The sequence below is a fragment of the Plasmodium vivax genome, chromosome 7 (genome assembly GCF_000002415.2).
Source record: "Plasmodium vivax chromosome 7, whole genome shotgun sequence".
Classification (NCBI taxonomy): Eukaryota; Apicomplexa; class Aconoidasida; order Haemosporida; family Plasmodiidae; genus Plasmodium; species Plasmodium vivax.
In genome coordinates this window covers 74,780-98,165 of record NC_009912.1, presented here as the reverse complement: position 1 = coordinate 98,165, position 23,386 = coordinate 74,780, and the positions used below count along the sequence as shown (strand labels likewise).

The window sequence follows — 23,386 nt, the reverse complement described above, 5'->3', positions numbered from 1 at the left end:
AATCATGCGTGGAAGTGAGGACTCCTTTTTGTGATTAAGCAGTGGAGCGAACATAGGGCAGTACGTACTCCTGCGTCCAGTCAATGACCACAAAACGAATGCACATTTTACAACATTGCGCTGGGGTAGCCGACCCACGTGTGCATTTCTTCTCGCAGGGAACAACAAAAGGCGTATTCACACACGTGCCACGAAATGTGCTTCCGATATTTAATGTCATTTCTTAGGTCAGCATTTTCCCGCGAAACGTTGCGCAGTTCAGGCTTCCCCTTCTCACTCTCGCGTGGCTTGCAATTTTAAGGCTACGTTGCCAAGGAGCCTATTCGCCGGTCAAATGGAAAATGTGCTTTGGACGATATGCCCCTAAAAGGGTGTTCCGTAACTATCCCTTTCACGATGCAGAATGAGCGTTGTCTAATCGGTTGTGCTCCCATTTTGGAACAGTGCTTACGGTTAAAACATTTTGTTCATTGGATGAGGGAGAGAAGCCGTGTAAACTTTACCAACGGCGCAGTGGGTACTACTCGAATGGGCGTGGAACTGGCCGTGTGACTTCCCCTTCGCACTTTTTACGTGCACTTTGTGGAGCCCTTCCTGTATGCACATTTTTCTCCCCCTCTTTCGATGGACTCGCCATAATTTGCCCATTTAACGCGGAAAAGGAAAATCAGGGAGGGCCTACCCATGTCGATTTTTACCTTTAAAAAATTTTGATCACGCATAAAGAAACACAGCTACATGTGCAATTTGACCGAATTGCGCTTTTCAAAATGGCTAAAACGTTGCAGTGGTTTAAATGGGATGAAAAAAAAAAAAACAAATTGCTGAGAAAAGGGTTACCACTCTGTTTAAGCCATAAATATGACAATTATTAAATGTGTTTTTTTTTTTTTTTTTTTTTTCTTCTTCAATTTAACCGTAACGAAATGGGAGTGCCCTCCAACCGCATCGATCGTGCTGCACATCTCGTACATGCGTTCCGCACGAAGAGCAAAATATGCCTTATGCCTACCTTGGCAATTTTTTTTGCCAGGCTTCCATTTTTTTCGCCTTTGCTTATTTTTCTGCCGCAAGCGCGCTTAACAAGTGTTATACACAAGATGTGCATTTTTTTTTATCGATACGAAATTTATGCCCTTCCGTGTTATGCGCCCAAGCAAGTTGCCCCTTCAACGTTTTCAAAGTTAAAAATATTACATGGGAGAAGAGTTACCATCGCGTTAGTGAATAGATGACTGGGCATTCCTCTGAGATGATAATTTGTGAGCGTGCCGTTTTGCATACCAACGTGCGTACCTATGCGTTAAAAGGGGCACACCCGTTCAAGTCAGTGCTTATGCAGGCATACCTTATGCAGCACGTTCGTAGCCACGCGCGTGCATGAAAGTAGGTTTATACGTGCGGGGTGTTTACCAGCTTATAATATGGTGGTTAACCTGTGTGATGCTAACCTGTGTGCTGCCAGCCCGTGTGCGACTATCCCCTACACAGTTGGCCCTCTTTACACGCCCCTTTCCCCCATCCTAACTCAGTGGGAAAACTCGCGACGACCTGTGCATCCGCCATACCACCTTCCGCAGAACCGCTGAACCGCTGAACCGCTGAACCGCTGAACAGAAAAATGATGTAACTAATTTGTTTGTATGTCCCTCCTCCTTTAACATTTCGAATTTTAAGAGCTCATCCTGAATTGCTACCTTCGCCGCAACTGTTGCCACCATTGGAAGGGTTCCCACCGCAGGCGTAGGTGTATTCCTATTCTTTTTTTTTGTTTTCATTCGCTAGACTGCTTGGGGAAAGCACCCGATAAAGCAAATTGAACGGTAAGAGGTTGCGAAGAAAAACAAGGATAAATACAAAGCAGTAAGAGTTTGCACATAGTATAAGGGTAAGAGGGGCAAACTGGCGATATATGCGACCTGTAGACGGAGAGAACTGTAGAGTAGAGCAAAAGTTAAATGAATGTATAAGATGCTTGGATTCACGGGATCATGTCTGTCCAAGGAGTTTTTCGATTTAGCCAAATCGATTGGGGAGGCCCGTTCGAAGCAGGTGAGCTGTGCCGCTCCGGCTGTGCGGGGTCTTGCCCATTGGGGGCGCGCACGTGCGCACATAGCGCATATATATATGTATATACACATGCCCACATCCCCGTGCTGCCTTTTTTCCCCGCGAAGGAGGAGGACAGAATCATATGCAATGAGATCGTTTTGCTCAAGACAAGGTTTGCCGACCCGAATGCGTCAGTGGTAGGTTTCCGTGCGAACACGTGGAGGGATTGAGCTGTGGCAAAGGAGGAGTGAACCACATGGTTGTGTGGACTCCCACGGGAGAGAGTTGCGCGGTGTGCTCCTTTGTAGAGATAGCTATCGCGAGAGGCGCATGTGTGTGGATACGTGATACACCTTCGTGTGGTTACCCAATTCACACCCGCTTCAACCCCCGGTGCACACCTCTTTATTTCCCCCCCCCCGCAGAAACAGATAAAGGAATACCTAATCAGGGCGATTTACATCGAAATGCTGGGGCACGACGCCTCCTTCGCATACATCCACGCAGTTAAGCTGGCGCACGAGAAGAACATTTTGTGCAAGAGGACGGGCTACCTGTCGTGCAATTTGTTCCTAAACAAAGACCACGAATTGATGCTACTTCTAATTAACACAATACAGAAGGATTTAAAAAGCGACAACCTTTTGGAAATCTGGGCAGCCCTAAACTGTGTGTGTAAATTACTAAACAGTGAAATGATCCCAGCGATATTCCCAATTATAAAAAATTTATTAAATCATAAAAACGAATTGATAAGAAAAAAAGTGTGTATGTTGTTACATAAAATGTATTTAATAGATCCATCTTTGATAAAAGAAATTGACATTTTTTTGAAGAAGCTTCTATGCGATGTCGACCCCTCCGTCATGGGTGCATCATTAAATTTGATATTTTGCATTGCCAAGAATGAAATTTCTTATTGCATAAAGTTAGTGCCATACTTAGTTTCTATCCTCAAGCAGATATGTGAAAATAAGTTACCCAAGGATTACGACTACCATAGAATCCCCGCTCCATGGATTCAAATTAAAATACTAGCCATTTTTAGAATTCTGGGATACTCAAATAAAAAGATATCAGAACAGATGTACGAAGTGTTACAGAAGACCATGCAGAGAGCCGACTTTGGGATAAACGTTGGTTATGCCATTATATACGAGTGTGTAAAAACTATTGCTACTATATACCCATCTCATCATTTGCTAGAGTTGGCATCATTATCTATATCGAGATTTATCTCCTCAGATAATCATAACCTTAAGTACGTTGGCGTTACGGGATTAGCTCTGATTGTGAAGATTAACCCCATGTATGCATCGAAGCACCAGCTAGCTGTGGTAGACTGCTTAGAAGACAAAGACGAAACGTTAAAAATGAAAACGTTAGATCTGTTGTACCAGATGACCAACCCTCTAAATGTTAAAGTAATTGTGGATAAGCTGTTATTCCACGTGGAGAATTCGCTAGACATACACTTTAAGCATGACTTGGCTTGTAAAATTATTCAGTTAATTGAAAGGTACACCCCAGATGACATTTGGTTTTTGAATACCATCAACTCGTTGTTTTTGTCCGTGGGTGAATTGCTCGATGAGAGTTACTCGTATTCCCTTATTAAGCTGTTGAAGGACAGCTCCATGTGTCTGGATTCGGACTCTGGAGACGACTTGGTTCGCAGCGAAGCGAATGAGGAGGTTTGCAGTGGCGATGACGATCATCGCAAGAGGGACGATAGCAACGTGCCTTACGAAAATCAGGGGGAAAGCGCAAATGCGGCCTATTTAAACATCGAAGAGATGGGCAGTAGGGGCGAGTTCCTGAGTGAGCCAACTCCCACAGGCGAAGGAGTTAGCGGCCATCCAGAAGATAAACCCAATTGTGGAGATTATGATTTGAGGCAAGATGATACAAATGTAGCACTCGATGACAGTGAGAAGCTACTCATGGGGGAGGCGATCACCCGGGATGGGAATAGCGGCGAATTCGCAAGAGATAACCCCCATGGTGGTGAGAACCACATAAGGGAAGCATCCAATCGAGAAAATAATCAAAACGAAATGAAAGAAAAAAAAAAAATAAACGATGATGTGTACAATTTGAGGAAGTATGCCGTGAACACGTACATCACCATGCTGGAAAATAACGAAAACATTCCCTTCATTTTGATGCAAATTATTTGCTGGGTCTTAGGAGAGTATAGCTACCTGTGCGATTTAGAAAATTACTCAACTGAAGATATCATCGATTTGCTATGTGAATGTCTGGAGAAAACTTTTAACAACCCAGATAGAGTCAAGTCCTGCATCATTACGGCGATCTTTAAGCTGTGCTGCTTCAACAATGTGACTGACCACATCGTTGCGAAGAAGTTAATCGAGAAATACAAAAACAGCAAACTTACGGACTTGCAACAGAGGTGTTACGAATACGAATCCATTTTAAATAACCCTACGTTAATCAAAAATGTATTCTCGATTTCGAGTAGGCAGAAAATGGCTATTGATGAAAATCTGTCCTTTTTAAATCCCTTGGTGGAAAAACATTTGAAAAGTGGAGGGAAGGCCTACATAACGAAGGAGTTAAGGCAAAGCGAAACCAATTTCGAATCAGCGAAGAGCAGCGTCCCCGTGCTCAATTTCACACCGTATGAATTACCAATCAATAACAGAATACACATTGATACCTTCCACACGTCGAATAGTGGATCCGCGTATGAGAGGAGTTACAGGTATGACACACAGGCGCATGTTTCGCTGGAGGATAACACTGCTAACCCAAAAGAGAGGGAAAAAACATTTAAGCTTAATGTTGTGGGCCCCAAAAAATGGACAAAGGAAACGTGCAAAGTTGAAGGGAAGAAGAATAATGAGAAAAATAGCCACAAAAATGGAAAGAAAAAGAAAAAGAAGAAGAAAAAAAGGGATAACCAGGCAACCTATCAGCTGAAAGGTAGCCATGAAAATGTGAACCGAAATAAAGTAGGCAAAAAGGATGGGCAAAAAAGGCACCCTCAATTTGGCAACACACACGGAAGAATTGAACAAGAGGAGGATAAAGAGGCGGGGGAGGAGGAACAAAACCATGATGAACTTTTTTATGGTAGCAGATATGGTGAACAGGGAAGAGCAGAGATGGACGAGGAGGAAGACGAAGTGGAGGGCGAAGAAGACGACGAGGAAGAAGATGAAGAAGAGGACGAAGAAGAGGATGAAGAAGAGGATGAGGACGAAAACGAAGCAGTGGAAAATGAAGGAAACTATGACGACAGTCACCAACCAGGGAACGACGGAAGAGGGAATGAAAAAAGAATGGATAACTTAGGGGACTACTACGATCAGAATTACGAAAGGTTCGACGAAAGAGATATACACAACGTAAGGGATTACAGGCATAGCCGTCAGAGCAGCAGCAATAACAATAGCAGTTCTTTTTACAAACAAGAGAGCTCCCACTCGAACAGCAATGCAGCCGCAGCACATAGCGAGCTAACCGAGAAGGAAAAAATGGCGGCTGCCTTGTTTAACGGTCTAATATCAAACAATTCTTCAATTGACTATTCGAGAAATAATTACTCTTCCAGTTTTTCAAGTAAAAAGAGCCACTCATTATTGTCCAATAGGAATTATTTTAACTCCAAATCGGATGAGAGCAGGACTGACGAGAGGGGAAAGCACTTTGTTGAGAGGAAAAGTTCGAGGGTGTTTCAAAGAGAATCTGCTGCACTGAGCAGTCAACCGTTTCGAAGAGAACCTGCTGCACCGAGCAGTCAACAGGTGGAAAAGAAAAACTCCTCGTCGAACCTTTTGGGAAGCGCTTCAAACAAATTGGACGAAATGAGAAAATCGAAGTGTGCTTTTGATATGCTAGATTTGAACGAGCCTGCTGCTAAAAGGGACTTCATGGAGGAAGAAGAGGAAAATAGGAGCTGCAAAGAGGAGGTACCTTCGAAATACCTTTTTAATTGCGCTCACAGGCGCGAAGTTAAAAGGGGGGAGCCATATGAAGAGGGGGAGAGAGGGAGAGAAAAAGGGAAAATGAAAAACGCGCCAATTTTTTCACCACATGTTGTGGTCATTTTTGCAAACATCACATTTAGAAAAAGAGTTGAAAAAATGATTCTTTCCCCTCGTGCTGCTAACTTTCAACGCGCTTCGTCATTACGCGGTGGTCTTTTTGTTTTTACGAAAATGTGTGTCATTTTACTGCCTCTTGTGCGCCGCATACATTTGCGTCATTTTAATTTTTTTTTTAGGACAAAAATCTGTGGAACAGCATCAGCAGTCAGAAGAAGGCCGTTTTTCTAAACACGGCAACGTTAAACATATTTCAGATAATTAAAAAAATTGAGGTACGGCGTTTTGCCACTGGGGCGAAAGAGGCCTTCGCTGCTTTTGCTCCGTAGCCGCTTTGCAGTTGCGTGGCACAGTCGGGCAGCTTGCATACATGTGTCTTTTATCCTGTTCTGTTTTTTTTTAATTTCCACGCTGCGCGATGTTTATGCGTCACGTTTTGGCGTAACATTTTAGCGACCCATTTTTGTCACTTTTTTTCCCCCCTTTGCAGAACAACCTTAACGCCAACGTGGTGGAAGTGAGCAAAAAGGAAGCCCTAACTTCCTGCATTTACAGCAGCAACAAAGTGTTGGTAAAAATCAAAATAGAGGAAAACAAATTAGTTTTTTTAGTGAAGTCCGCTGAAATTAGGTAAGGCACAACGTGAAGCGCGACGCTGTCGTTAAGGAGTTTGTGCGAATGTGTATTTTTGCTGTGTTTTTTCACCGCATGGGTAATTATGTTTCCCGTTTGAATAGTGAGGCGGTTAACAGCTACTCAATTTTGATATTATCATTTTTTTGTTTTTTTTTTCCCCCCTCCTTCAGCACAATTGACAGCGTCTTTGACATTCTGAGAAATTTGTTTCACGTATGAGTTCTTGTCATATGTATGCATGTAGGGCAGACTTGTATGCATTTTTGTTTACTCCCCTGTTGTACGAGTTTTTTTTTCTTTTCTTTCCTTTTTTTTTTTTTTTTTTTTGTTAAATTATTGAGGAGCATCAGCATTTTATATGTGCGCATTTTGTTTTAGTGAGATGTGTTTATGCTGCTTTACCTCCTATGATAAGCAAAACATTTTCGTACACAAGAAGTGCGCTTCGGGTGTGTAACTGAGCCGCCCTTTGAGGTCACCTGCACGTAGCACGCATGTACGTACATGTATGCATACAGTATGCGCGTTTCTTTTTAAAACGAACTGAACCCAGTGAATATTTTTTTAATTTACCAGTCCTAATTTTTGCAAAGAAAAGAACAGCGCGGGGTGAAACGACGCAAACAAGCGAGGAAAAGTAAAGGGGAAAAAATGAAAAAATGAAAAACCGCTTGTTGGACTTATCACCTCAGGGGTGACGTTCACCCGTTCGTTTACCGGTAAAATGTGTTTATATGGTAAAAGAATTGTACGTGCATTTGTACACATAAAATAGGGCATCCGCTTTGGCGAAGTGAATAACAAGTTAGCATAACTTACAAATGGGTAGGTTTAAAAATTGCATCGCTAGAGGATTCCCTTTGTTCATTTTACGCAGAAAAATACCTCGAAATATGCTACATTTGTAAGTACATTTCGTACATGTACATTCGGGTTTCTCCGCTTTCGTTTTTTCCCCTCAAAATAATTTGCGGAAATCAATTTTTGTACATCTCATATTTGCACTTGGCTATTTGCAAGGGCACAATTTTAGCAGGTCGCACAGCATACCTTTTCGTGAATTTAAAAAGCGCATAAAATATATACACGTGATAAGGGTGAATTTTTTTTTTTTTTTTTTTAATTCCCCATTTAAGGAACCTCCTTTTCTTTTCTTAAATTAAAAGCTCGAAGCCGCAATCCTTTTTCACTTAAAATTGCAAAAAAAAAAAAGGCTGCACGGCTGAACGGCTGAAAGGTTAAAAAGTTAAGCTTGAAAGGGGGGGAAATGAAAATGCCGCATGGTACTTGAAGAAATGTACATACAATACATTTTTACATACGTGTACGTATGATTTGATATTTGCATTCTTGCGCACATATCATTTTCGCGGCTTGCACGCTTTCAGTTTTGGCGAATTCGTTGAGGGTAAGAAGATAAAGAAAAAGTACCAGAGGTTTTCTAATGCGTAGCGAGCGTTGCTTAATTGAGAATATGTATGTCCGCAAGGTTGTTTAGAAGGAAAAGGCTTTTTTTTTTTTTTTTTTTTTTTTCTTCTTCTCCCCGTGGTTTATTTCAAAGTAGGGAAGAACTGACCGAAGCTGAATGTAAGTGAAGGAGGAGCAAAAGCGCGTGAACAGAAGTGAGCCTAAAGAACGCAAGAGAAAAAAAGGAAGGGAAAAAAAAACAAAAAAAAAACAAAAGCGCGCATAGGAAGAAAGGGAAAAATAGCAGATCAAGCAAACGTACACAAAAATTAGTCACCTTTTTTTGCGCAATCAAGTCAAAACGTTTATAATACAGTTTAACCACGTGTACAATCCGGCGTAAACGCTTCGACGCTCGCAAAAGGATATTAGTTATACCCCTTCAGCACGAATAGGCATATTTTGGGGCAAAATGATTGTGGGCAAAAACTTCTGGGATGAGGAGAAGGACGCACCTATTTTGAAGAGAAATGGAAATTACATTAACAAAGAGAACTGCGAGTATGTTTGCAAGCGTGCAGAACATTTCTACAAAATAATGTTAAGTTACATTAAGGAGGAAATCGATGTGGAGATTCGAGAAGATTGCAATGATAAAGAAATTTTGAGGATAATAAAATTAGACGCTGAAAGGACGTTTAATAAGGAAGAAAATCGATCGTTGCTGATCGAAGTGCTGCAATCCATTTATCCAATAACGAATGATTATCACCAAGGCATATCTTTTATCTCTTCCTTTTTGTTGCTTTTTTTAGAACCAAGGGAAGTGGTAAAAATTATTACCGGTTTACACAGATATTACTTGCCAGGTTATTTTAAGGCAATGCCGAAGGCATACGTGAGGGATTCTCGTGTGTTTTTAAGCATCCTAAATCATTTCCACCCAAATTTATATGAACATATAAAAAACTTGATAACTCCAGAAGCATTCGTTTCCAAGTGGTTCATTGGTCTCAATGTGCACGTCTTGACATTCGAATCGCTTATGTTATTTTTCGAGCACTTGTTGAAAGAAGGAGAAATATTTTTGTTTAAATATAGTATTGCTTTGTGCAGAACTTTGGAACAAGAAATTATGAACACGAATGACGTGTCTAAGCTTCTAGCGCTGTTGCGATTAGACCAGAAACTTTTCCCCAATGATTATAAAAAATCGGAAGCGCAGAAAATTGGAGATTTTTTTCTAAACATTATTGAAGCTTCGTTAAAAGTGGACATGACAGACATCGACTTGGACAAACTGAGGGAAGAAGCGTGTGAACAGATGAGGCTGGAGGAGGAAAGGAGGAAGCAAATTGAGATGGAGCGCCTTTTGACGGATGACGAAATTATTTTTTCCGACGAGGAGGAGGACGACCTGGATGATGATGACGAGGGCGATGCGGATGAGGAGTGCACCGACGGCGGGGATGCGGACCTGACGCAGAGCGAGCAGGGGGACAAATCGGACCACGCGGGTGGTTCGGAAAACGCGGATGGTTCGGACAACGCGGATAGTTCGGAAAACGCGGAAGGTTCGGAAAACGCGGAAAGTTCGGAAAACGCGGAAGGTTCGGAAAACGCAGAAGGTTCGGATCATGCGGAAAAACCGCTTCACGTGGAGCTGAACAAATTGCAGCTTGACGAGGCCAACAAGGCCAAGCCAGAAGACGCAAAGGAGAAAGCATTTTCGAGTGGAGAGGCCCAAACAGGTGACAAGAAAAGCGTGGAAAAAAGGGAGTGTGAAGAGGCGGACTTCATTTGACGAATAATAAGAAGAATGAGTACAACAATCGGATGAAAAAAAAATAAAGTAAAATAGAGTAAAAACAAAACAAACTGTACATATGTGCCACATGCAATCTCGCTGAGTGACAAAAAGGAAAGATTAATTAAAATAAGTCGCAACTTCGTATTTATAATGTTACCCAAATTTATTTACACATGGCCAGGTGCAAAATATACATATGCGTACCTTCCACAGGCCCACTTTATATAGCATTTATTTTAATTAAGGCGCCTTTTCTTTTCATAAATGCTGCGGGTGATGTACGAGCACCCAAATGTTTTATGTTAATGTGAGATGCGTGTAGAACGCACCATCGAATTGTGTCACATTGTATTGCTGAGCAATGCGGTGTGGTCAGTTGTGCGATCTGTATTGCGCTTGTTTTGCAAATGCCGAATCGCATGGCCTTTTTTTTTTATTTTTTTTAAACATACAAACATACCTAAATTTTTGTTTGACGTATATACTATTTGTGTTAATATATTTTTTCCCCACACACAGTTGTTCGTACACCCCCCGTGGGTGTCTTTTTATACCCCAAATGGGTTTCCTTCTACACCCCAAATGGGATGCTTCTCCCCATTTGCCCAATTAATTAGCAGATATGTATTGCGGCTGACGTGGTGAAGGGGAAGAGTTCAATTAAGGATTTACCTCCACGTGCGGGCAAAGGGAGGAAAGCTAATCAGTCAAGTGTGGCGACTTTCCGTTGGGGTGACAATTTTTTTATGCGCTCCGTTTAAGAAAACGATCGAAGGGAAGGAGCCAAAGATATAGAGGCATCCCCTTTTTTCTGTTTGCATCCACATGGACGCTGGTCTGTCATTTTAATTATACCGTAATGCAGCTATTATTTTAACGGTGACCCTTTTACCGCTTTTCCTTTTCGACGTTTATTTTTATAATTATATTAAAATTTGTGGGAAAAAAAAAAAAAAATTAATAAGCAAAAAGGAAAAAAAATAAACACTGCGCGATCTGCCCAGGGTATAATACACATAACGTATAAGCACAGAACGCGCGAAAATGCGGCTTACTCTTCCGTTTTTTGTAACTTAGCTTTTGCATTAATAACCGACACGTTCATTTGTTTGGCTCTCTCAATTATTTCTCTTCTCTTTTTACTCGAAACATTATGAGCAATTTGCACACAGTACTTTGTGTTGTTCATAATTAACGGTTCCATTTCTCTCACATTCCTTACTATATATTTGTACTTATTATTTGGTAGCAAAAATTTCGTTTTTTTGTTGCTTCCGTAGCCAATACTTGGCATTAAGTTCGTTCCTTTGTACCTTCTTCTGACACGACAGTCAATACCTCTTGGTTTTCTCCATGCGGGCTGCGGGGCGGGGGAAGCGAAGGTGGGGGTTGTACGTTGTATGTTGTATGTTGCAGGCCGCGTCCATGCAAGCGTTAAAAATGTGCGCGCGATATGTGCACATGTCATGAAGCCATGCCGCACAAAGGGATACGCTAATAAGTGCGCCATGTGTATGAGCTTATAAAAAGGTAAGTTCGGGAGGGGGAGGGGGTTTGCTCCAAAATGTATGTGTTTATCACAATTAGTACGCGCAAAAGGTGATACATTGGGTCAGAAATACATAAGCCATATGGATGTATTTTCCACTAGGGGTATACTAATATGCGTTGCTAGTCGCCACCCCTGGGTTTCTACTGCATACAAATTGTGCTGAGCTCAGTTGTGTACAAAATTGTTTCTCCCTCTTCGTAGTTACACAAGCGTACGCGCACAAGTCAACAGAGCATATGAGCACATGTATGGCATATATCCATGTTGTAAACAAAGTATCACTTGGTCTCCCCTCCCATTCTCCTTCCTTTTATGCTATCTTGTGATTACCTTAACACGCATAAACCTGTTCGACTGAAAACGGGTGAACTTCTTCGTTCTCTTCTTTACAATTTTTCCCACTTTTTTTACTGCCATTTTGGATTTTTATGTATAAGTAGTTGGATAAATTGCGTTTCGCAAAAAAAAGGACTACTAAACGTTGAAATGTCGAATCAGTAAGGTACGCAAAAGTTAATACAGCGTTGCTGGCACGGCGTTATAAAACATATATAAATTTACATGGCAGGATTGAAATAGCTTTCCTTTTTTTTTTTTTTTTTTCCTTAAAAAATTATATATTTTTTTTTTTATCTATAAATTATTTAAACAGTTTAAACGGTTTTAAATAAGAGGGGTGTTGAAAATATGCAAATCTGCGTTTAGCTGGTATTTTTTCCTTCGCTATGTTAACAGCTTCCCAAATATTTTTGTTACCATATGCGCAATACGTGCATAGCATAATATTACATAATGCATATAAGCATATACGTTTTGCGAAAATAAAATTGCATAAGCGCGAAGTGCATCGTATATGTTGTACTGAGTTATGCTATCCTTCTGCAATTCTCACAGGTAAACATTTTTTTAATAGTTGCGGGGCCGGCACAAAAGCAAAACATGGCACAAGAGATGTACAGAGCAATACTGCAAAGGCGCTGCTTACGTATGCAGTATTATATAGTTTCGTGAATGTACGCGTCATGCGACGCAGCATTTTGTTTCTTCAAAAATGCCCCCCCTTTTTTTTTGTTGCCAACCTTCTCATTGGCTTCTTTTTTTTTAAATGTGCCAACGGAGGAAGGACTGTACGTTTTTAACTTAAATGTTTTTTCAAGCGAAATTTATGTGTTTGTAAAAATGGCCCATCATTGCTTAAACTGTATTTTTCTTTAAGCAACAAAAAGGGAAGATTTCCTGTGGGGCGTATTACATAATATGCCAGCTTAACGCCCCGGCAGTAGTGCAAGGGGGTATATATATATATGCATTATGGTACATCTCGTTTCGTTTCGCCTTGGAAAAAATTTACGCGTATAGCAGTGGCACTTTGCATTGGCGACTGCGAAGGGAGGAGCAGCGGTGGCATTGCAAATTTTTAGGCAGTAAAATACGCAAGTTCGTGTTTTTTTTTATGGGGGGGGGTCCCCTTATTTTATGTAAAAATGGCACAAAATCGGTTTTACATAGTAAGGGGGAAAAACGGCAGAGGTTGGCAAAATGCGGCCACAAGGGTAGCGCATTTGAGGGCTGTATTGTTGCATTTTTTACGCGCCCATTTGTTGCCAATGCGCTGCCCATTTGTATGCGCCGCTTATTCTCCCCCAAACGAGTACTCCCCTCAGCCGAGGGAAGGAATAAAGCCAGTGGGGCCACCACATGGCGGCGTAAAAATTCCGCAAAATTATATTTTCAAAAGGAACAAACAATTTTTAAGCGCATGGGCGGAACTGCGTTTTGGTTCGGTTGATGCGGTCAGCCGTATTTTGCATTTTCTTGACGAAAGAGTATGCAAGTAAATGGGCACGACTGGGAAAAAAAATTGACACCATCCCGGATTTGACAAATGGGACAAATAAACAAAGGAATACGCGAACAAACGAACAAATTAACGAATCGAGTGCGCACTGCGGAACCCCTTTATGCGTGAACAATTTTGTTGTGTATATTTCTTAAAATTGATTAATGCCAGGGACGGCCACTTTGTGTGCCGAATATGGCTAGTCGCGGGGAGCGGGACTTTTCCACGTTCCCCCGTGTGCGCGGAAGGGATGTATGTGCGGAGTGCGGCGTTCCTACTGTTGGCAACGCTTGGCAACCCAACCCTTGGCTTGTTTTCCCGGATAAGCCGCCTACCCCCGTCCGTGCACTGCCTACCGTGAATTACTGTGGAACGAAGGAGATGCCCTTAAACTTGGACTCCCCGGTTAGGATTATCAACCCGACACTTCCCAACTCGGTGCTGCGTTCGTTAAGCTTCGAATTGACCACCAGTTCGTCGTTCAGCGTGACATTTACGCCTTCCCCGTCGTAGGACACCGTCAAATGGTGCCACTCTTCGGGGGTTATTGGCATATGCGTTGGTGCATTTAGCTGGTATGGAATTCCGTTAGTAATTTTGAGGAGATACAATTTTCCATCCACTTCCGTGGTGTCCAGTATGACAGATAAGAAATCATCAGATGATAGGACTCTGAAAATGACCCCAGATTTTGTGAAAGGTTTTAAGCTAATGGACATTTCGAGCGAAAACGATTTCATGTTGGTACATACGTTGTGACGCTTTAAGAGGATGATTGATGGGATGAGCAGATCTCCTTCTTCTTTCCGTTTCTGCGCGGAGTGAAGGTAGCACTCGTCTGTGTCGACTTTTCCAATTTGGTTATTTCCCCCCGGGTGAACACTTTGCGTTTGTTCTTCCTCCCTTTTGGGATCTGCCCAAATTGAGTTCAAAGCGAAATTTTTGTGAATGCTCCAAAAGGTGTTTAGAGGAACCATCCAGTTCGTGTCTAATGGGAGGTTGCACCTTTCTGTGAATGGTTTGCACGCGATTTGGCTAGCTATATGTGTAGCTTCTTCGCTGACTGGTTTTTCATTTGAATGGTTTGTTTTCTCCCCTTTGTGGAAATCATCCATATCGTTCGTGGAAGGAATGGCAACTGACTTCCTTGCCCCGTTGTAGTATTTGGCTTGATCGAGAGAACCGATCACAATTTTATCGAAGAATATTTTTTCCTTACAGTTGTTCATTCCCACTCCTACGTGTCCATATGAATCATTTTTTGTTTCAAATCCGTTTACGTATTTCCCGTTTATGTATGCCCTAACATTTTTATAGCCAAACTCGATAAAGAGTGTTGCCCATGCCCCTAGCTGGAAGGGCAAACTTTTCATTTGCCTTTTACTAATTGGCGGACTCCTTTCCCCATCTGTCATTTCGACAAAGTAAAACTCCTTTTTGTTTATCACAAAATTGGAGTAATTATTATGGTCTCTGTATTTGATGACAATTCCTATGTTTCCTTCATATGGTATTTTAACATCGCAGGAGATGAAGCCTTTGTACAGCTTAGTGTGTCTCTGGAGGATGTAGGAAGCGTATAGCTCTTCTCCTGATTTTATGAGCCTATCATTGGTGATAGCCGCAAAGAGGTTTCCATTCGTGAATCTTTCCACAGCCCAGTTTGATGGCCCGCTTACACTCCTACCATCGATGATGACGTAGTTGTCATTTATATTTGTTGAGTTGTATTTTTCTTCAAATGTCTGTACGGTTATCGGTTTGACGTCTGCTAGAGCCTTTTCCAATTTTTCTATGATCATTTTTTTTCCATTTGTGATTAGCGCAAATTGTTTTATGAGGGACACCACGGATGATTGGTTCTCCCTGATGAAGGTCTCGTAATTATTTTGTTCGCTTCTTAACTTGGACAAGATTTTATTCAAATTGTTTATCTGTTTATTTTTCATTATTAAGTTGGAGAAGATGCCTTTTTGTTTTTTTGCCAATTTGTGCAGGTGTCCCTTTTCCGCGTCGTAGCTTTGCTGGAATGAGGTGAAAGAGTCCATCAGTTGCGGGTTTTGCTCTACCTTTACATCTGATGAATGAGCGACATGGTCGCCGCGTGGAACGGACTGACTTTCCCCCGCAGGTCCGCTTCCACCACCTAGTAATCCCCTCCTGTAACTTTCCGTGCTGTACAAATTGTGCATGTTAACCAGTTGGTCCTTCAAAACGGCGTGCTTCCGGTGAACTAGGGCAACTGGGGGGACATCCATCAGGTAGGACTTCGTCTGGATGAAGGAGAAGAGAGCATCTTCAGTGGAGTCCGAATTTAGAGACTCGTTAATGTTTTGAGATGTTCTGGGGAAGTTACAAAGGGACCCATTAGGTTTCGTTAAGTAGTAGGAATCTTTATTATTATGATCAGTGATGGTAGCTACGACGCCATTTCTTGTTATTGTCATGGTGCTAGTAAACGACTGGGTAATATTTTTCAGTTTTCTTATTTGTATGAGTCCCCCTGCTTTATTTGTTATAACTCCAGAGTGAATGGCAGATTTGCATACAGCTGACTGCGGTCCGTAGATGTAGGATCCTAGAACTGGCCTTTCATTGTGCAGACAGTAGGGCAGACACCGTGCAACTACCACATTTTCGTTAGCAAAATGGATTTCTTCAAATGTATCATCGCAGGTTAGTAGCAAAGATGGGTAGTTCATCATATCGTTCGGTTGTCTATACTTTACGTAGAGTTGAATATTGTTACACGTTTTTCTTGTCCACCCGGGTAGGTAAATAGGAGTGCCATCCCCACTTGTGTATTTTTCAAACACTGCAAATGCATCTACCACTATGCTTTCTTCTTCCCTTTTTGTTAAATCGGGTCGCTGGACCCGTTTTACGATGAAGGACCCAGAACTGAATTCATAATTGTCTCGTAAATTTCTGTCACAATTTATTTCAATATCTGAGATGTATCTCTTAGACAAATCCGTTTTCGTCAGTAGGGAATGTTTATCATCCGTCACAACTCCTGTGTACCCTTCATACAAATTTCTGTTCGCTTCATAGTTCAGGAAAAAATCGTCCATGTCTACCAGCTTGATGTCTGTGATTCCTCTAAACGTATTGTCTTCCATGTTCGTTGGTAGAATTAGGGCACACGGTTCGGGAGTGCCATTTTCGTTTGTTCGCTCTTTTATCGTTACCTTTATGATGCCGCCGCGTTGGGGTGGCAGCAAGTTTGCCTCGACTGCGGAGGCGCACATGCGGGCGGTTAGCGCGTAGCAGGTGGGGGGGCTTGCCTCAAAATTGGGAGAAGCCGCATTAGGGTAGGCCCCTTCCGCCGCACACTCGGAGGGGCACAAAAAATGGGACTCCCTATTCTCCCTAGGCACTCTCTCGAAGGTTGTGGCGCAGTCTATCTTTTTCTGAAACGGGGCGTAGCAAACCTTTTCATACACAGTGGTGTACAAGTATAGCGAATTTATGACTTGCTCGGGTGTGTTCTTGCTGGACCAGAATAATGAGAAGGATGGCATGGGTGGGTTGGTTCCTACCCCAGCAGATGACACCTCGATGTATATAGGCACGAGTTTATTTCTGTTTAAATGAACAAGAGAGCTACTTACAGTTGTTTCATTTGCCATGTCTGCGTTTGAAATAATTTCCTTACTGTCTACCTTAACAGTGAGCTTACCTACCACATTTTTCGCAACAAATGTGTAGTTCCCATCACCTGGAGGGTTAAGAAAACTTTGAATGACAATTTTGACTTGTCCACTTTCAATTCCCAATTCGTTTAATTTTTCTTCATTTACTTCTAAACTTTCGAGGGGAACTCTCAACAAATTGTTCCTTTTCCTTATGTCAATGCTGTCGTATATTTTCATGAGGGCACCCGTTCCATAATTCGCCAAAGAAGAAGACGTGTTTATGAGAGATTTAATGTCACTCATTAAGTTTGCAATTTTATCCTTTTCCTTAATCATTTCCTTTTCTGTGTTTAAAAATTTATTAATTTTTCCTTCTGCTTCGGTGTAGCTCTTAATGAGTACTTCCGACTTTGCATGAAAATTTTGCAAACTTTGTTCATTCACATTTTGTAGCTTTTTGTGTGCATATTTTGCCTTCATAAAATTCAGTTCGTCCTCGGAAAAGAGCTTAATTTCGAATTCCCTTGTGGATAGGTCATTGCAAGTGAAGGCAAATAATTTGTTCCCAGCTAGCTGAGCGCAACTGTTATTTTCATTTCGGAGTCTTTTTTCCGAATCGATTTTCCACATTTCCGACTTGTCGTTCAAATCGGGGGAGCAAGTCGAAACGGTTAAGAAGTTTTTGTACGTTTTTAGGCACAGTCCATTTTGCGTTCTAAGTCTTCCGTTCGTGGAGGACAGCCAGGTGATTTGGCTCTGCAAATGGGGAGAATAGGCGTGGCGTGCTGTTGTCTCACGCGTGTGTCACTTTTGGGGCTAAATCTCACACAGGGGTAGCCATTCTCATGGAGAAGAAAGCAGATGTGCATAGGCAGTCGCGTTTATGTGTGTACTCCCCCTTTTACCTCATTTCCGTGTGCCAACTTGTCGCAGTCATCCGCAGCCACTTCAAATTTGTTATTTTCAATAACGTTTTCGGCATATAGGCAGTACGCGTCTTTGTTCTTCAGGAATATCCTGCTGTCGGACACAAGTTGCCCGAGGGCTCCGTTACACAAAAGGGGGAGAAGCAGCGCGCAGGCCGCGCGGAAGGATGCCTTCATTGTGTTGGGCACTTCCTTTTCGAGGCAGTGCGGGGAAACGAAGCTAACCGAGGAAGTCAAACTAACCGAGGAAAACAAGCTAACCAAAAAAGCGCCAAACGGTGCAACGACAAAATGGGAGAAACAACAAGATAAAATTTACGTACAATCAATTTAGGCGACCCATTTGCGCCGCCACACATTGCCCGTTCGCGCAACAGAGTAGTGTTACTAGCTAAAAAAAGAAAAAACAAAAAAAAAAAAAAAAGCCACAAATGTTACACCAAATTGTGTCATATGTTAAGTCAAAATCCGTCCACCAGGATTTTCTGTCACAATATTAATCCTATTTAACAACACCATGGGAATGATTCAGCAGGATTACCACACGTGCGTATACAACATTACGCGCGTAGACAATGATATTTCCCCCTTACTGTGTGTAACTACACAATTTTGTTTCGATATACCATTTGGCAACATTGTGCGTGCAGAAAAAAAAAAAAAAAAAGGCACATTGAAGAAGAAAGCCCGTTATACGGAAGGATGCGCGACTCCTACATATCCATTTGGAGAACCTTTTACGCACAATACGTCTTTACTTCAAAAGTGCGACGAACAGCGGTATTTAACATTTTCTCAATTTTGTTATTTTTTCCTCCTACAGGTTTGCACGTTCATACCTCCTCACATGTGCATTCACACATATATGCGCGAAGGTCGGCAAAATAAAAAATTGTTTCTTTTACTTATTTCCACCGAAATGTGTATTGGCTCAAAAGGCACGCTTTTTACAACAAGTGCTAAAGAGTTAGTGGGCAGATGGGTAGATTGGCAGGTGGGCATGTGTACATATATATATCCATATATTTACACATACGTACGCATACGTACTATGTATGAGCATGCGTTTGCTTATACATGGAAGTATGCACGTGCACATGCACGTTCACGAAGTGGAAATGAAGTGGGCACATACACATGTATGCGTACGTGAGAATGTACGTATGAATTAGTTCTTCCATATGTAAAAACGTCGTAAATATGTGTGCATACATTTTTATGTATTAAAAATTTTTTCGCGCTTACATCTAATTTTTTTTTTAATTGAAAATTTTTTTTTATTACAAAAAAAAAAAAAAAAAAAAAAGGAAACATATAAAAATGAAATAATTATGATACATATTGTTGTTTGCACTGGCTTCACATGGTAGATGGGGTGGGTGGGTGGTAACTGCCTCTTTTGTTTTTTGCTTACACTTTTACACCCTCAAGTGGGCAGCACAACGTGCGTACATACATTATATGTACATATGTACATACATATATATACATATGCTCATTGCGCGTGCTGGGCTCAACTAACTCGTTTGTGGCCCCCGCTCACGCCACGCTCCCTAATAATCCGCTTCGTATCCTTCGTCTTCCCCTTCACCCTCGTTGGTCTCGATGCCGACCTCTTCGTAGTCCTTTTCCAAAGCGGCCAAATCCTCCCTGGCCTCACTGAACTCCCCCTCTTCCATGCCTTCTCCAACGTACCAGTGGACAAACGCCCTCTTAGCATACATGAGGTCAAATTTCTGGTCCATTCTAGAAAACACTTCAGCAATTGCGGTGGAGTTGCTTATCATGCAGACGGCTCTCATCACTTTGGCCAAATCTCCCCCAGGGACAACAGTGGGTGGTTGGTAATTAATACCACATTTGAATCCAGTTGGGCACCAGTCAACAAACTGAATTGTTCTTTTCGTCTTAATCGTAGCAACAGCTGCGTTGACATCCTTTGGGACAACGTCTCCTCTGTACATTAAACAACAAGCCATGTACTTACCATGACGAGGATCACATTTGGCCATCATATTTGCTGGTTCAAACGCCGAATTGGTAATTTCTGAAACTGATAATTGTTCGTGGTAGGCCTTTTCAGCACTGACGACTGGAGCGTATGAGGACAACATGAAATGGATACGTGGGTAAGGCACTAAGTTCGTTTGAAACTCAGTAACGTCCACATTTAAGGCACCATCAAATCGGAGAGAAGCCGTCAACGAAGAAATGACCTGCGCTATTAGTCTGTTTAAGTTTGTGTAAGTGGGCCTTTCGATGTCCAAATTTTTTTTACATATGTCGTAGATAGCTTCATTGTCTAACATAATCGCTACGTCTGTGTGTTCTAGAAGAGAGTGGGTGGACAAAACCGAGTTGTATGGTTCCACCACAGCTGTTGATACTTGAGGTGATGGCCAGCAGCAAAAGTTCAGCTTCGATTTCTTTCCATAATCAACTGATAATCTTTCTAACATTAAACAGCCAAAACCACTTCCGGTACCACCACCAACAGCACTAAACATTAGGAAGCCTTGTAGACCTGTACAGTTATCGGCTAGCTTTCTAATTCTGTCTAGGCACACATCTATGACTTCCTTTCCTATGGTGTAGTGACCCCTTGCGAAATTGTTTGCTGCATCTTCCTTTCCTGATATTAATTGTTCAGGGTGAAACAGCTGACGATATGTTCCTGTTCTCACTTCATCTACAACGGTAGGCTCTAGGTCGACGAAGACGCAACGTGGGACCTGAGGCGATAAGGAAGAGCGGCGAATATGTATACGCATGCGCAAATGCATGTACGTATGTATGCGTTTGCATATGCCACTCGGGCGACCAAACGTGCATAATTCATTCTACATTGGGGCACGCGAACAAATAAAAATGATAAAACACAGGAAAGTTACTCATTTGTCTACAATTAGCATGCGCACTATTCGTGCGCAATGCGCGTACGATATGAACACAAGGGGACGAACAAATTTCGACTTGCGCAAAATCCGCGCCACTTTGGAGAGCGCACATTCTTCGGAAGTATACGCGCAAACAGAGTTAACCAACGGTTGAGCTATTTTTCCCTCCTTACGTGTTTTCCTGCACCCGTTTCTGAAAAAAAGGTATTAAAAGCATCATCGTTTGCTCTGGCAGCTTTGTCCGAGGGCATTTGACCATCCGGTTGTATTCCATGTTCTAGGCAAAACAGTTCCCTAAGAGGTGGTAGCGAGGTGTGCAGAGGGTGTATAAGAGTGCAATTGTGTTTATACGCACGGTTTGCAGCGGGTGTAGGATGCACTAACTGGTAGGTCAACCAAAACCAGATACTACGCAAAAAACATATCTTACAAGGACAAAATATGCAATGTAAATATGGCATGCGTGCATGCAGACAAATACACAAGTGTGTGCTTATTCGTGTGAACAAAAAATAAAAAGTGGGTGCACGTTAAGGAGACTGTTCGTATGCTCTTCCCATTTTTAATGAATGGGGTGGCACGATGTTAAAAAAAAAAAATGCACAACTTTGGTGGTAACGCACATAAGCCAAACGAATGATGTGTGCAAGGTGAGCACATTTTTCTTTTCTTATTTTTTGGTTACCAGCAAGCATTTCCAACTTGAATACCAGCTTGTCCTACATGAATACTTATTACTTCTCTCATTTTTATATGAATGAATGGTTATAAAACAAAAAAAAAAAAATAAATCGTTTTTAAAACGTAATAAATACTAAATATCAAAATGGAAAAGTGAATGTGAGGTAAAATGAGTACATAAAACAAAAGTACAAGGGGGTTGCGTGGTTAATTATTGTGTACGTACGTAAATGCTTATTTTACATATGCTTTAATTTTTGTGCTTCGTAATTTTTTTTTAATTCTTGTAAAACATAATAACTAATTACTCGCAAAAAATTCGTTGTTTATGCAATTCCTCAAAACAGTGAAGGCGCAGATATGTACACGAATATTTTCTTTTTGGGGGGGGGAGGAAAAAAAAAGTGATACTCGCAGGTATTATACACGCTTGCTTAATCACATACGCACGTATGTATAAGTATGTACATATCAATATGGTACATTTCCATGCAGAGATTTTTTTGAGGGAAAAAAAAGTCTGTATACAAATACAAAGTAATGTTTCAAAGTTTTCCTTCCCTTTTTTTTTACATACTGTTTTGTGCCTATTTGTTGAACATATATGTATATTATATGTAAGTGTATACGTATATGTAATGTATATGCATGAGTTTTTTTTTTTTTTTCACATGTTTTCCACTAGCATATTTATATACACTGGAAATGTACGAAAAAAAAAAAAAAAAAGAAAAAGAAAAAGAAAACGAAATGGTTTTTTCTTTATTCCAATTTTGTGTAAGCGTGTATATTTATTTTGTTTTATTTTTTTACCTCCATATGTAAGAATGCAAATAAAATAAATACAAAAAAAAAAAAAAAAAATTCTGTCAGGATATAAGGCTAAGTGGTGCGTTGGATTAAGTTCTTTTCCCCCTTCCCCATTTAATTTGTTCAGACAAAACGGTCAGGATATTATTTAATGTTCAAAAGTTCGTAAAAATTCTGCTTTTGTTGTACATATTTTTGATACTTAAAGTTCTTATAAAAATGAATGGTGAAATTTGCACTTTTATGTACTTTTTGCAGGCCTTTTCCCTATTCCCCTTTCGACAAAATTGTGTAAACAAATTTGGGCGGGTTAACGGTATGTGCTTATGCATGAACGTTTTACATGAGAATTTTTTTTTTTTTTTTTCCAACAATGGGAACCCTACATATGCTTATAAGGTGTTAAAAAGTGACGCGAAAACGGCAAAGTCCGTGCTTTTTAACAAATCCTTGGTTATTATTTTTTTTTTAACAGAAATTGCATAGTGTGTATTTTACGTTTTGTTCTATCAAAGGAAATGTAGTGTCCCCCGCTGATAATAACAATAAATCGGAACTTGTGAACGTTTTTGAACTGTTGGTAAAAAAATGTATTTTTTTTTTTTTTTTTCACACAAAAAAGGATTTCCAGTTTTCATAATAAAAAGGAAAAAGTAGAAAGAGTGCTACTTCCGCTTTTAATTTCACTGTTAGTTGTTTTTTAAGAAATACAGGTGTATGTATATTTCACTGCATTGTTGAGGCTTTCCTTCCTTTTTGTTTCCCCTCCAAACGAGTGATAATTTCCCCGAAGACAGTTGCACACGTTTTTTTGACCTTTAAATATATCTACATTTTGTGACACGTTAAGGTTTTATTTTATTTTATTTTAATTTTTTTTTTTTTTTCTTCCCTTTTGTGTGTGCTAGTGGTTGCTAAAAAATGCTAAAGTGGGCATTTTTTTTTCTTCAAAACGCGGACAAAATTGCATTTAAAATAGTCCTATTTTGCAAATGCTACGGTGGTTTATGCAAAAAGAGTGTTAAATAGTGTAATAAACTCTACTTTGGTACATTTTACGTTTA

General features: G+C 40.9%; 5 protein-coding genes across 5 annotated transcripts, besides 27 other annotated features; 2 read left to right on the top strand and 3 right to left on the bottom strand.

The window, feature by feature from the left end:
* Nucleotides 1-1,116: 1,116 nt before the first annotated feature.
* Nucleotides 1,117-6,759, top strand: PVX_098650 (adapter-related protein complex 4 epsilon 1 subunit, putative; the record flags this gene model as incomplete). The annotated part of the gene is made up of 6 exons (XM_001614530.1): nt 1,117-1,386; nt 1,533-2,052; nt 2,178-2,249; nt 2,478-5,990; nt 6,305-6,400; nt 6,616-6,759. Exons 2-6 carry the CDS (start codon nt 1,963-1,965, stop codon nt 6,757-6,759), a joined length of 3,915 nt encoding a protein of 1,304 aa, XP_001614580.1. The 5' UTR covers nt 1,117-1,386; nt 1,533-1,962.
* Nucleotides 2,072-2,108: a microsatellite.
* Nucleotides 3,035-3,087: a microsatellite.
* Nucleotides 3,867-3,902: a microsatellite.
* Nucleotides 3,934-3,956: a microsatellite.
* Nucleotides 4,506-4,532: a microsatellite.
* Nucleotides 5,216-5,243: a microsatellite.
* Nucleotides 5,259-5,294: a microsatellite.
* Nucleotides 5,725-5,748: a microsatellite.
* Nucleotides 6,574-6,598: a microsatellite.
* Nucleotides 6,611-6,652: a microsatellite.
* Nucleotides 6,760-7,231: 472 nt separating the features above from the next.
* Nucleotides 7,232-7,276: a microsatellite.
* A 1,364-nt stretch (nt 7,277-8,640) lies between these two features.
* PVX_098645 (TBC domain containing protein) lies at nt 8,641-9,972 on the top strand (the record flags this gene model as incomplete). The annotated part of the gene is made up of 1 exon (XM_001614529.1): nt 8,641-9,972. The coding sequence occupies one exon, from the start codon at nt 8,641-8,643 to the stop codon at nt 9,970-9,972; it is 1,332 nt and encodes a 443-aa protein (XP_001614579.1).
* Nucleotides 8,979-9,014: a microsatellite.
* A 722-nt stretch (nt 9,973-10,694) lies between the features above and the next one.
* Nucleotides 10,695-10,718: a microsatellite.
* A 111-nt stretch (nt 10,719-10,829) lies between these two features.
* Nucleotides 10,830-12,741, bottom strand: PVX_098640 (60S ribosomal protein L32, putative). Its single transcript, XM_001614528.1, has 2 exons — nt 11,861-12,741; nt 10,830-11,338 (listed from the first exon to the last, which is right to left on the bottom strand). The coding sequence occupies exons 1-2, from the start codon at nt 11,945-11,947 to the stop codon at nt 11,030-11,032; spliced, it is 396 nt and encodes a 131-aa protein (XP_001614578.1). The 5' UTR covers nt 11,948-12,741; the 3' UTR covers nt 10,830-11,029.
* A 526-nt stretch (nt 12,742-13,267) lies between these two features.
* Nucleotides 13,268-18,327, bottom strand: PVX_098635 (hypothetical protein, conserved). Its single transcript, XM_001614527.1, has 2 exons — nt 17,914-18,327; nt 13,268-17,764 (listed from the first exon to the last, which is right to left on the bottom strand). The coding sequence occupies exons 1-2, from the start codon at nt 18,109-18,111 to the stop codon at nt 13,733-13,735; spliced, it is 4,230 nt and encodes a 1,409-aa protein (XP_001614577.1). The 5' UTR covers nt 18,112-18,327; the 3' UTR covers nt 13,268-13,732.
* Nucleotides 13,346-13,370: a microsatellite.
* Nucleotides 14,125-14,148: a microsatellite.
* Nucleotides 17,398-17,417: a microsatellite.
* Nucleotides 17,600-17,657: a microsatellite.
* Nucleotides 17,984-18,009: a microsatellite.
* A 177-nt stretch (nt 18,328-18,504) lies between the features above and the next one.
* Nucleotides 18,505-18,558: a microsatellite.
* A 297-nt stretch (nt 18,559-18,855) lies between these two features.
* Nucleotides 18,856-21,800, bottom strand: PVX_098630 (tubulin alpha chain, putative). The gene is made up of 3 exons (XM_001614526.1): nt 21,517-21,800; nt 21,005-21,125; nt 18,856-20,666 (listed from the first exon to the last, which is right to left on the bottom strand). Exons 1-3 carry the CDS (start codon nt 21,576-21,578, stop codon nt 19,488-19,490), a joined length of 1,362 nt encoding a protein of 453 aa, XP_001614576.1. The 5' UTR covers nt 21,579-21,800; the 3' UTR covers nt 18,856-19,487.
* Nucleotides 18,916-18,935: a microsatellite.
* Nucleotides 19,033-19,057: a microsatellite.
* Nucleotides 19,325-19,347: a microsatellite.
* Nucleotides 20,072-20,095: a microsatellite.
* Nucleotides 20,518-20,547: a microsatellite.
* Nucleotides 20,763-20,786: a microsatellite.
* Nucleotides 21,801-22,915: 1,115 nt separating the features above from the next.
* Nucleotides 22,916-22,963: a microsatellite.
* Nucleotides 22,964-23,066: 103 nt separating this feature from the next.
* Nucleotides 23,067-23,093: a microsatellite.
* Between the last annotated feature and the right edge of the window lie 293 nt (nt 23,094-23,386).

Coding starts and splice junctions, on each gene's coding strand:
- PVX_098640 (XM_001614528.1), bottom strand. CDS start 11,947: ATGGCAGTAAAAAAAGTGGGAAAAATTGTAAAGAAGAGAACGAAGAAG. Junction 11,339..11,860: donor ACAGGTTTATGCGTGTTAAG/GTAATCACAAGA, acceptor CCCGCCCCGCAG/CCCGCATGGAGAAAACCAAG.
- PVX_098635 (XM_001614527.1), bottom strand. CDS start 18,111: ATGAAGGCATCCTTCCGCGCGGCCTGCGCGCTGCTTCTCCCCCTTTTG. Junction 17,765..17,913: donor AGTTGGCACACGGAAATGAG/GTAAAAGGGGGA, acceptor CCCCATTTGCAG/AGCCAAATCACCTGGCTGTC.
- PVX_098630 (XM_001614526.1), bottom strand. CDS start 21,578: ATGAGAGAAGTAATAAGTATTCATGTAGGACAAGCTGGTATTCAAGTT. Junction 21,126..21,516: donor CAAGTTGGAAATGCTTGCTG/GTAACCAAAAAA, acceptor ACCACCTCTTAG/GGAACTGTTTTGCCTAGAAC. Junction 20,667..21,004: donor AAACGGGTGCAGGAAAACAC/GTAAGGAGGGAA, acceptor TTATCGCCTCAG/GTCCCACGTTGCGTCTTCGT.